At 38.0% G+C, this 12,278-nt stretch overlaps 1 protein-coding gene across 1 annotated transcript in view; it reads right to left on the bottom strand.

Moving 5' to 3' along the window:
- Positions 1 to 12,278, bottom strand: part of KPNA1 (karyopherin subunit alpha 1) — a 56,417-nt gene that overhangs the window by 16,485 nt on the left and 27,654 nt on the right. The window contains exons 8-11 of the mRNA XM_084299215.1: positions 10,419 to 10,518; positions 9,156 to 9,319; positions 8,246 to 8,324; positions 5,708 to 5,833 (exon numbers count right to left, since the gene is read on the bottom strand). Of these exons, the coding sequence (XP_084155341.1) occupies positions 5,708 to 5,833; positions 8,246 to 8,324; positions 9,156 to 9,319; positions 10,419 to 10,518 (469 nt within the window). The remainder of the gene's footprint in view (positions 1 to 5,707; positions 5,834 to 8,245; positions 8,325 to 9,155; positions 9,320 to 10,418; positions 10,519 to 12,278) is intronic.

Here is a 12,278-nt window from a genome sequence, read left to right on the forward strand (position 1 = left end):
AGAATTTAAGGTATATCAGAAAAGAAGTGATAAGTTTCTTAACCTGTCAACAGGAGAGAACTCCTATGATGTCTTCACTGTCAGATATGGAAGATTGTATCTGGTGTACTGCCTTTCATAGCTTTTCAACAGGTTGCGTTTTCTGAGGCATCTGATAGCCTTTCATACCCTTCAGAAGGGTCGACAGTCAGGATTTAGCTTCAGTTGTGCAGTTCTCCTTCTGATTCCCAGGAAGATGTAGTTCCCCTTCTCCCTGACTGGGGAAGCTATCCACTGAAGTACAGCAAAGCTGTATACAAACTAGGAAATTAACAAACAAAAACTATACTTAGTGACAATCATGACTGCATCAGGATATACACATCCATCCCAAACCTTAAAAGCACAGAAATAAAGAGGGGAAAGACTGCTGTATTCCATCACTTTTCCATTGCCTAAACACTGTTGATAACACACTCTGAAAGGCTTTCACTTCCACATTTGGTGGGGGAAAAACAAAAAAACACTCCTGTGTTTTAAACATTAGATACAAACAAAGTTCAGCCCACATTTCATGCATGTTAACTTACATTGCTTACCAGTAGGAAGAGTTTACTTGATTGTGTTTGAGTGCGAATCTAACAGTGATAGGCTCCTGTCTTATCTTTTAGAAATGGCAGTGAAAGCCTTTGGAGTGTGCTAACAACATTATAGGCAGTATGAAAGTGGAAATGAATATAGAAGTCCTTCCCTCTAACTTTATATTTCTATACTTCTGAGTGGGTGGATGGAGGAAGTGTAACCCAATGCAATCTTAAACAACACTAAATATAGCTCTGTCTGTTAATATTGGTTGGGTAAATATGCATTAGATTTATTGAAATATTTCATTTTCTTCTTGGAGCGCTGAAGCAATGCTTAGATTATGGTTTGAGCACTACCCAGAACTTCCATGGTATTCAAACATCCTGATGGCTCTGGAGCAACAACCCACTCATTAGATCAGCTTGTAACTTGTAATAATGTACTTACTATGCAAAGCAGATATTTAACTTTTAGGAAATACATTACCATGGAGTGATTTTTTTTTTTACTTGATTTCTGGCTAAAGATTGTGCGCGGTCAAAATCCAGTTAATACAGCACAGACTGGAATAGATCTGGTTACAGTCTGTAATCTGCAGTAGGAACTACTGAGCAATTTGGAAGGTCTGGGGAGGAAGGAAAATAAATGACTTAGTTCAGAGCTGCATCTAGTATTTAGAATTCCTTCTGTAATGAAGGGCAATTCTCAAGAACTGACATTTTAATTCACTGCGATGTTTGACGTTACCTTTAAAGTTCATTTCTGCAGAGTAAAAAATGCAACATGGATGAAATAGGTCCATCCATGCACTTAGTAAATTGGATATTCTTCACAGATGGGAATTATCCCTTGTCCCCTCAGCTAGTGAAAACAAAACAGGCTTCTACTCTCTATGCTACATTTTAGCATAGGACCATGTTCAAGAAGAACTTTACCAAAAGCATAGTCCAACTTCGGAAACTATTTTGAAGCATTTTTCAGCTCAAGCATTTACAATGATTGGCATGGAGTAGGAGTTATCTGAAAGAATAGCTCAAAGAAGGAAGTTTGTGAGAAAAGCAGACGTATCCGCTCCAGAATTGAAAGGAGGTTTTATTACACCTTGAATCTCACATGACAAAATCTATAGTCAGAGTAGACTCTAAAGAATTGGAGCTTTTCTGGAACCATTTTATACATCTGTGATGCGACTTGCAGCATCTGATAATCACTGCAATTACACTTGCAATTGATAATAATTATTTCTAAGAAACAGCAGCTTCAAGATCTCCAATCAAACAGGTTGCAAACATTTTCAAGCATCCTTTACTTCACAACTTCACTCTAACAAGCCTCTTTCTTCAGTTCCAAAAACCTAAGCCTCATGATGGATGTGATTTGCAAAATGTCCCAATTACCCAGATAGTTAACACCTGCTCCAGATAAGAAGCACTGTGTGTTTTTTTAAATCTCAGTTTTACAGCTGACAATATAGATTGTATTGGTAATGCACTTGGGAGAGTCAGTATTTCGCTACATAGCACGTGTGTGCTTAGAGTTCAGAAGTAGCTCAATTGCTCTGAATTGGTCCTAGGGGATTCTTGAATGAGGAACTACAACTTTCACTTTTGAGAATTTTCTTCTCTTTTTTTTTTTTTTTTTTTGAATTGAATGCAAACATTCATTGAAAAACAGGCTTCCAACTTCACTTGTGACGTAGCCAAAGGCAGGCTATACTTAAAGCTGAATTCCTTTAAATCCAAATGCATTTTGGTGATGTGATAGACTCTGTATTTTCTTCCTGACACAAGAATACCGAGAAAGAGCTTCTTCCCAGACAACAATAACTATTTTTCTTTGCAAAGCAAAAGGGTTCTTCTGTACTTGTAAAGGACCACCAGCTAAAATTTAAGGTGCAATATTAATGGCTAATAGCATTAATTTCCTCATCTTTGCCTTCCCCACCTCCTTTTCCCAAGGCATAAGCCAATTCTATTCTGTTCTCAGTAGAAAGAGGTCTCACCTAAACTGGTGATGAGGCATTTTGAAACCTTTACAAACTACTGAACACACGCAATTTTGTTTAGCTAGACCACCTAACAAATTTGTTTAGCTAGACTAGGCAAATTTTGTTAACTTTAACAAAAGAAATATTATATTGTCACTTTTTTTCAAATAAAGTTGAGACAGCAACTGAAGTCTCAGAGGTTTGTGAAGGGTATAGTTAAGATTCCACCTACACCTTTATCTGAGCAGTGCGTATCAGGTGTAGGAATAGTGTCTGTCCTTGTTAGCACAATAACTCCTTCACTTGAACAGGATGATGTGATAAATTGAATACTTACGTAGAAGGCACAAAAGCAAGTGGATTATCGAAATAGCTTCTAGGTGTACTAGAACAAATTACCTCTAGAACTCTTCACAATTATATCTTCAGTAGATCACGAATATGAAAACAAAGATCCTGAGGTTTTGAAAAAATGCTCTAATAACGAACTTCACTTTCTATTGCCATTTTAGATACTTGTTTCTTTATGGAATTACTTTATTTCTGATTTTCTCAAGATCATCTTTTTCATAGTTTGCAACACTCCTACATGGTTCTGTATCTTAAAGGACTTCTAACAGAGTTGGGAAATACGAAATTAAATAAATGTGCTGGGCTGGACTGTTCCACAGAACTCTTAGGCTTAAAACTCTTAGGCTCCCCAGAGCCTCTTAAGCTTCCTGGGAAAAGCAAGAATAGCCTACTAGATAGAAAGAAGTATGAGCAATATTTTCTAAGGTAGTAACAGTATGGATAAGGCAGCCAAAAGATCCTTCACTGCAAGAAAAGCAAAGGCAAAAACATTTTTACCTTATTACAAGTGGTAGTAACTACCTTCTCAGCACTGCTAATTGTACAGCAATTAGAATTGCTGATACAAGAAAAAACAGGGATGCCGTTGCTGATTTTATACAGTGCTTTATCTTATATATTCACCTAGTCCACAGATCTAATATGCAAGCGACAACAAAGCTAGAACTGAAATTCTTGGAGCTCTCCCAACATTAGATCAAGTGACCAAATCCTTCTGAATCTGACAAAAAAACATGATCTTCAGTGGAAAGAGTAAAATCTTGACTGAGAAATGTAAACACAGCTGTAAGAGGTTTGTTTGCTCTCAGTTCCATCTTAGTCACATCCTTGCATCAAATGAAAAAGACGTAGCTTTTCAGCTCATAAGTTTTATTTTCTTGCCTACTTATTTTCTAAGATGAGTACCTCTTAAGTTAGATAAATATTCACACTTAATTACAGAAAGTTTAGCAGACTCTTATCTTCCTGAAAAGTCTCATCTTCATTTCCTATTTTTTTCTGAAAGGTAGATGAAGACCTCTTCAAGATGTTACGACTTTATGTTGCCCCTTCAGCAGATGAATATTGTTTGTAAGGTAGAAGGCTTAACTAAACTGCTGCAAAAACCACCTGCAAAGCACATATCAGGGCTTCATCAGGGAAAACAATGCAGCTTTTTTCACAATCTCGTGCAAGATTTCTGCAAAAAGAATTCCATCCCTTTGGTGAAGAAGCTTGACCACTTCATGCTAATTCTGATGATACAGAATGAATAATCAAGAGCCATCAGATATAAGAATAACAAGTGTTAGACTGCCTTCTAAGGAAAAGGATATGACAAAAATATCTCTCAGTCACTTCTGCCAACGTAATATGGACTTGGATTGCTTTCTGCCTGGTTACTACACAGTGACAAAAATATTTCCAAAGTGTAATATTTCTGCTATTCTTTTCTATTCCTCAAAGACTAGATGCCTTCAATTGGACTTCCACACACCCTCTGCAATCCCTGAGAATACTCTCTATATCCTGTGAGGGAGAAGAGCACTGAGAAATGGAACTTCAGAAAAATTAAGTTTGATTTATGCAAGGAACCTTCATTCAACCAGCTTGATGGGAACCTAGTACATTTATCAGATGCAGCCTGGTTTCACTACAATCTTGTTTTTCCATCAGTTCAAAGAATCATAGAATCATTCAGGCTGGAAAAGACCTCTAAGATCATCTAGTCCAACTTTTAACCTAGTACTGAGAAGTCCACCATGAAACCATGCTACTAAGTTCTACATCTACACACTTCTTGAAGACCTCCAGGGATGGTGACTCAACCACTTCCCTGGGCAATGCTGGAAAAAAAATAAGGAAAGATGTTCTCCTTGAAAGTCAAACAAAAAATTTCTTAGTATGGCTGTTCTTAAAAACTTCACACCCAGGGAAAACAAAAACATATTGAGCAGTTTCTTCATTTCCTAGTCTAAGAAAAAAAAAGAAAAAAAAAAAAAAAACTGTAGAGGAGATGGTCAATCTCTCACTGGGAGACAAGTCCCAGGACTTCCTCCTGATGGCTGAACCTAAGTCCAGATTCCGAACAAATACGTGGTCTTTTGGAGGCCTTATTGTAAAGATTGACATAAGGGACTGACTGAGACTTTCATTCATTTGTGTGTGCTACCCCTTAACATGACAGGATTACAACATTTGGTACAGCCAGGAAGGACAAACCCCAGAGCAACATGTTAGACATCCTCTACTACTGCTCAGTTTAATAAAAAGCATGTTTTTGATTTGGGTAAGCACAACTGCCAATTTTAGCAATTATAAAAATATATAATTACGACTAAAAGTATTTACAATGTAGTTGGTCCATATCTGGTGGTGAAATCAAGAAACATCTAAAGTTATTTGATTCTCAGTTTGTAGCTTCCTTGTTTCCTATTTGAGGATTCCTATATCATAATTGTCAAAGGCATGAAGCAAATAATTTAAAGCAAGTTTTTCTTGAGCTTAGTCCACTTTTGTCATTCGTTAGCATGACTGTCGCCCCCTCCCCTCCCTCCCATAATCTGTGGACGGTTATGAAATTAAATAATTCTATATTGCATCTGAGGGATGACTGAGGCATTGAAATATTCTAATTATCCCCAAAATCTGTAATATACTTCTGCTTATAAATAATTATATATTCATATAATTGTGTATATACAATGCAAAAAATAGTTTGTGTTGTATATACACAACATAATTTGTATAGTTTGTGTTGTACCACCTGATATGTTCTTTCTAGCCTGCAAGACAAAGATTACCAATCATAGCTGAAAAGGTTACCTGGATCTGGGCTCTGTTTCCAGCTGTTATATTAGATATTGTCCAGCAGGCTTCCTTTTTGATAGATTCTTTAGGGCTGCTTAGCAAATGCAGTAAGCTCTGCAGGGCAGAACAATTCAGAATTACCTGAATACAAAAGAAAAAAAAAAAATCACATCTTAGAGGAATTTTACAACAGAGAATTACATGAAATAAGGAATGTGTTATCTTCAAAAGCTAGAAAGTATATGCCATCGAGATAATTTCCCTAAAAGCTTTAGTTTTTGCTCTATTTTTTAAAATAAATGTTTGCATTTTATATGCAGGAAAGCTAATGAGAAAAACAACTGAGTAGTTCAAATAAGACAACACATCTTCATTATCACCGGAACATACCAAGATACTAACACCATTATGATCAACAAAAATTAGACACCAGTATTTTCCTATATTCTGGTCTTCTGTGCTTCTGCACATCTGGAAGCTCCAGCTACTTCTGTTTCCTACATCAACTGGCACAGCGGAGCAGACAATTGCCAGTGTTGTGCCCAATGACATGAGTGGGCAATTCTTGATGCAAAAAAAAAAAAAAAAGTAAAAAATTGGAACTTCACAGAAGAGAAGGTTGGCTTTTTTAAATGTTAATTAAATTAACATATTCTAAAAGAGTCAAAAATCTGAAGAGCCTACCAAGAAACGCAGTAATTTTGCCTTGTATAGCAAACGCAGGCAGCTTACAAAGACCGTGTGATGCAAAATTTTTTTGAGAAATTCTTCAGCCTGCTTGTGAAGGTGAAAAGGATGAGACAGTCCAGCTAAGTAACGGTGATAATTTCTAATCTTGAAATATGTGGATTCCCTTGCTTATCACTCTCCCCCTTTCCACCCTCTACTACCTCCTCTCAGACTCTTCAGAGATTCCTAAAACTTTCCACATTGTAAATTAAGAATTTTATAAAATAAAAAAAAAAAAAAGAAAGGTTATGGTTTAGGATTTTCTTACAGACATGCTGGGACAAGAGAGGTTTATTTTTTTCTTCATACATGCCATCTTTCAAGCACTGGCAATTATTAATTGTTGGAAGTGAGACATTAGGTAAAAGCAGGCCTGTGCTTTGAGGCTGTACACAAACCTTCTTTAGGCAACTGGTAGAAACGTACTGACTGTTAAAAGCTGGGCTCTTCCTTCTCCCTCCAAGATCTGTTTACATGCAGAGATTTTAGTGTGTTCTGGACCCCTCTTTAGCATGCAACATTGTCTGCATGCAGGATCATCAAGCTATCTTCCTTTAAATATTCTTTAGAATTTTAGGAACACTTACGTATGCTCTTCTTAAAAAAAAAAAAAAAAAAAAACAGCATGCAAAGGAGTTGAAACATTTTTTTGAACTGAACTCTAAGATTTCAGTTTATGAAATGCACTATTTAATTATCTCCATTACACGTGATTTAGTGATCCCTTGGGGTTTTACTTAGAAAAACAACACTATGAAATCACAAAGCACATCTCACGAGCAATCTGCAAAATAGCCACTGAGAAAATACAAAAATGCCAATGCAGTCTAGCTACCCAACAATCGAAGTAACAATAAAAAAACACGTTGACCTCCTCTAGCACTAGTGACAAGATATTCAAACATTATCTTGCTGCTGACTAACTTATCCTTGTCTCTGACCTCACTGTCAGAGAGCAATAAAATTCAAAAGGATACACTTATACAAGCCAAGAAATAAGCACTGAACAAGCCTCAAGGTGAGGAAATTGAATTTTAACTTCAGCATAATTTACATGGAAGAAGCAGTTCAATGCTTTGCATAGGAAATCTCATGCTTTATGCATCTACACTTGACTGAAAGCATCTTTTTCCAGACTCTTCCAATCATCTCACACGTTGAGTTTCTATCACTATCTCCTGGATGTCCATGTCACTTCCTCCACTGCACACACCACCTCATTTGCAGCTACCACCACTTCTTGATCCCACTTCTGTCATCAGCGTTAACAAAGCAGCCCACCACAGCAAGCCTGTTTGAGTAGTACCTCTGAGGCATCAGGTTCCTGGCTCCCAATTTAATCCCAACACAGTGGTGGGAGCCACTGCCTAATACTTCTCCAAGAATGTACCCAGATTGTGTGACATGCTATCCAAAATCTGACCACTCTTTTTTGGTATATTCATCACAGAATACGTTGACACTGTTACTGGTGTCAAACACAACAGGACCTTGATAGCCCCACCATGCTACATCATTCAGCATAAAATTCAGCACAAGAGGAAGACTAGCTTTAAACAAAACAGAAAGGAAAAGAAAAATATCAAAGAGCATTGGACAGCTACATCAGAATCCCAGACACAATTATGTAAGAATTAACAGCAGTTCAGGATTGAAGAGAAAAACCTAAGAAAACTAATACATATTTTGAAACAACTAGTGTCAATGTTTTCACTTTCAAACTTCAAAAGAAACAGGACAACGTGCTTGTGAATAGGTTATATCAGTTTAATCACTACTGAAAAGATGAACAGGGGTACAACACAAGAGAAAGTGAATCCATACCTGGGTCTGGATATCATCTCCTGTGACTATGTTCCCAACAGCTCGTAAGGCAGGAGACACTACTTTGTAGTCGTTGTGCCTAGAATTACCAAAGAAAGACTGAAGTGTTAACCATCCTGAATTATCATCATCTTTACCTCCTCAAGGAAGGAACATGAGCTAGGGGAAAACCTCCTTGCTAAGTCTGACTTAACTCATCACCTGAAACAACACACACTTTGATTTTAAACTAATGGTAACTGTTTCTAGGGTTAGATATCATTTAGCAGCATAAAAATTCAAACATGAGATTAAAAAAATACAAATACCTCAGAATACAGGCATCTTTGGGAAAAAAATCAACTATGTAACATACTTAATGTAGCATGCACAAAGGCAAATAACGAGACAGAGGAATAGAGTCCTCTGTAAACAGTCATTAAACCATATTCTGCCATCATATGCATTCGCCCCTGCACTGCATCTTCCCATCACCATCATTAAAATCAGGACTGGAAGGAAAAACTAAAGACTTTTTTTTTGGAATGAAAACACTTCTTTACAAAAAACATTATCTTACGTAACACATTCTATTCATTAATTCAATGACAGATTTGCTTCAATCTAACAACCCTTAATTGCCTTTTTAATTTACATCATTGAAATCTATTGTTTCTTGGTTTTAGGTAAACGTTACAAAAATGCATCTGTTAGATGGCGGAAAATCTCTCTTAAGAAAGAATAAAACTAGGACAGAAAAAGTTCCATTCTGTTACTCATGAGTGGAGACGGGTAAAATTATAAAACTCAAATCTTGTTTTTTTAGAAAATTATTACATTTCAGGATATATCTAATTATGCTTCCTGTTGAAGCAACCTTGATTTTAGGGAAAGAAGTGAATAATGCATTTGCTTAGAATGAATTTCTTACATTAGCAGTTCCACAAGTCTTCTGCAGACTCCTGCATCAATCACAGCCTGGATTTTATCGTTGGGGCCATCAGACAAATAGGACAAAGCCCAGCAGGCATCAGCTAATACATCTGTATCATTAACAAAGAGCAGCCAGGAAAGCACACTGAGACAAGGTGAAACCTGTAGAACATTAAAAATAGATACGTATGTTACACAATTGAAAGGGCAAGAATATTTATTAATGTCAGTTAATTCTGTACATGGCAATAGAACTATTCACTGGCATCAAAAGAAACATGGCCAGCAGGTCAAAGGAGGTGATTCTCCCCCTCTACTCTGCTCTCATGAGACCCCACCTGTAGTGCTACATTCAGCTCCCAGCATAAGGAGGACATGGAGGTATTAGAACATGTCCAGAGAAGGACCACAAAGATGATCAAGGGTCTGGAGCGGCTGGAGCACCTCTCTTATAAAGACAGGTGGAAGGGGCTGAGGTTGTTCAGCCTGGAGACAAGGCTCTGGGAAGAACACATAGCAACTTTACAGTACCTAAAGGGGATCCTACAGGAAGGCTAGGGATGGACTCTTTATCAGGGATTATAGTGATAAGACAAGAGAGAATGGTTTTAAACTAAAGAAGGGAAGATTTAGATAAGATAATAGGAAGTTTTTCACTATGAGGCCAGAAAAACTGTGGACGTCCCATCCCTGGAAGTGTTTAAGGCTAGGCTGGATGGGGCTTTGAGCAACCTGGTCTAGTAGAAAGTGTCCCTGCCCATAGCAGGGATGATCTTTAAGGTCCCATCCAACTCAAATGGTTGTAATATAGCAAGCTCATGTACTAGGAAAATTGCAGACCTCTGTAGCACTTCTGTGCAGGGCTGTAGCTACACAAATATGGAGGAATGAGTCAGCAGAAAAGCACTATGAAAGTTCTTCAGCCTCTACGGTACAATATCTGGCAACTTTAACTCATAGTTGTCCACTAAGGCATGTCATACTTTGCACTAAAGCAGCCATGTTGCACAGTTTTTTGTTCTACTGTGTAATGGGCATCTCTGATATAGGAACAACAACAAATTCACTAGGAGGCAGCAATATCAAAACAGTGGTGTTGTGAGTATCTGCCAAAAAGACTAAAACCAGTAGTTCGTAAGAAGCCAATACATTGTATCAAAGCAACTCTGAAATGTTTCTGGTATAGTTTAAGCTTCACCACCTTTATTGATTATTTGGACACCACCACCTCACAACATATTTCCTTTCAGATATTTCTTACCTTGGCAAAATCTGGAGGAGGATTTTTTCCTCTGCAGAGATTGGATAGAGCCCATACAGCATTTCGGGTCATGGTGAGACGGTTCTGTTTTGAAAGCAATCTAAAACAAACAAAAATTCCAAGTTTTACTTTTTCAAAATCAAAGCCAGGCAACCCAGGAGGGTCAGCTGCCTGATTCATTCACATGAACTCAGGCTTACATTTTAACTGATGGAAGGGAAAAATACGCTGGATTTTTTTTTTGTATAAAAATGCATCCTGAGGAAAATTATGCTTGATGGCTGGATACTAATCTACATGCCAGACATGTGAATACTAGTATCCTGGCAAGAACAAATACTACTACACTAAAATCATGTTCATTTAACTTTCTAGATATTGACATGGCAGATCAACAGTCAAGAGGCATAGGAATTGTGACAAAATTACTCTATGTGGAAGTATGTGTAGATAGTTTTGAAAAATACTCTTGTTGAACAGTCATTTACGTGTCAGTCTCAGTCAATCAGCTCTACTATAGACTTTTCTTTGTTAAGCTTACTAGTGACTGAGAATAGAACTTAGAGAACACATACAACCACCTTTAAGGTTTCCCAGACGTTTCCAACAGTCACTTATCTCACAGCAACCACAGTTCACAGACTTTCTGTGCATAGTGGTTCCAGTCCCAGCGTAAGTCTTGCCCACTACGTTCTTATAAGACCAAAAATTCTACAGGTCACGCCAAACCAGTACCTTTCTGCAGTTTTTACAGGATGATATTCACATACCATCTGCAGGGTTCACCTTCTGCTCCGTAAGACACAGGAATGCCAACAGTGTGTTGTACTGTAATACTGACATCTTTACGGTATCTGCATACCGAAGTCACCCTCTTATGTTAGGACTTCCACATTGATCGAAGTCGCTCCAGTCTCTGGTACACTGTGCATCCCCTCATCTGAGATCACTCCTGCACAACTATGTCTGTGCAGTTGGTTAATTAAGGCAAACAGTGGGAAGCCTTTAAATGAGGCATTTCCCTGACAGCTTAGAAATTACTAGTCATAGTGTTCTTTGGCCTAGGAGGAATGCACTAAGGCAAGGCCTAATTTTTCCACAACTGTAACAAGTTGTTTTCTTTTTCTGATAGCTATCCTATACCATGCCTATGCCTTTGTGACAACAGGGTAGAACCCCAGAGAAAATTCTGATTAGGCATCAGAACACTGTCCTTTCACCATGCCACAGTCAAATACTGCAACAGGTTGCTCTGTGTGGTTATAGAATCTATGTATGATTTTCCAAATTCAACTACTGTCCTGGTTTTAGCTGGGACAGAATTAAGTTTCTTCTCAGAGACTTGTATGATGCTGTGGTTTAGATTTTTAATGAAAATAGCACCGATAACACACCAATGTTTTCAGTTGTTGCAGAGCAGTGCTTACACATTCAGTGACCATTTGTGCTGCCCTGCCAGCAAGGAGGATGGAGAAGCACAAAAAGCTGGGAGGAGACACAGCCAAACCCAAACTGACCAAGCACGTATTTTGTACCAGATAGAATCATGCTCAGCAATAAAAGCCAGGGTAAAGGGGGGGAGCAACATTTGGAATAATGGCTTTTGTCTTTCCAAGAAACCGTTATTCATGATGAGCCCTCTTTTCCTGGAAGTGGCTAAACACCTGCCTGCTGATGGGTAATGAATGAACTCCCTGTTTTGCCCTGATTGCGTGTGGCTTTTACTTTATGAACTGTCCTTATCTCAACCCATGAGTTCTTACACTTTTACCTTTTGAATTCTCTCCCCCATCCCAGCTGGGGATAGTGAGAGAGCAGCTGCATGACTCCTAACTGCCTGCAGGCTTAAACCATGACTAG

The sequence above is a fragment of the Netta rufina genome (assembly GCF_964035555.1).
Source record: "Netta rufina genome assembly, chromosome: 1".
NCBI lineage: Eukaryota > Metazoa > Chordata > Aves > Anseriformes > Anatidae > Netta > Netta rufina.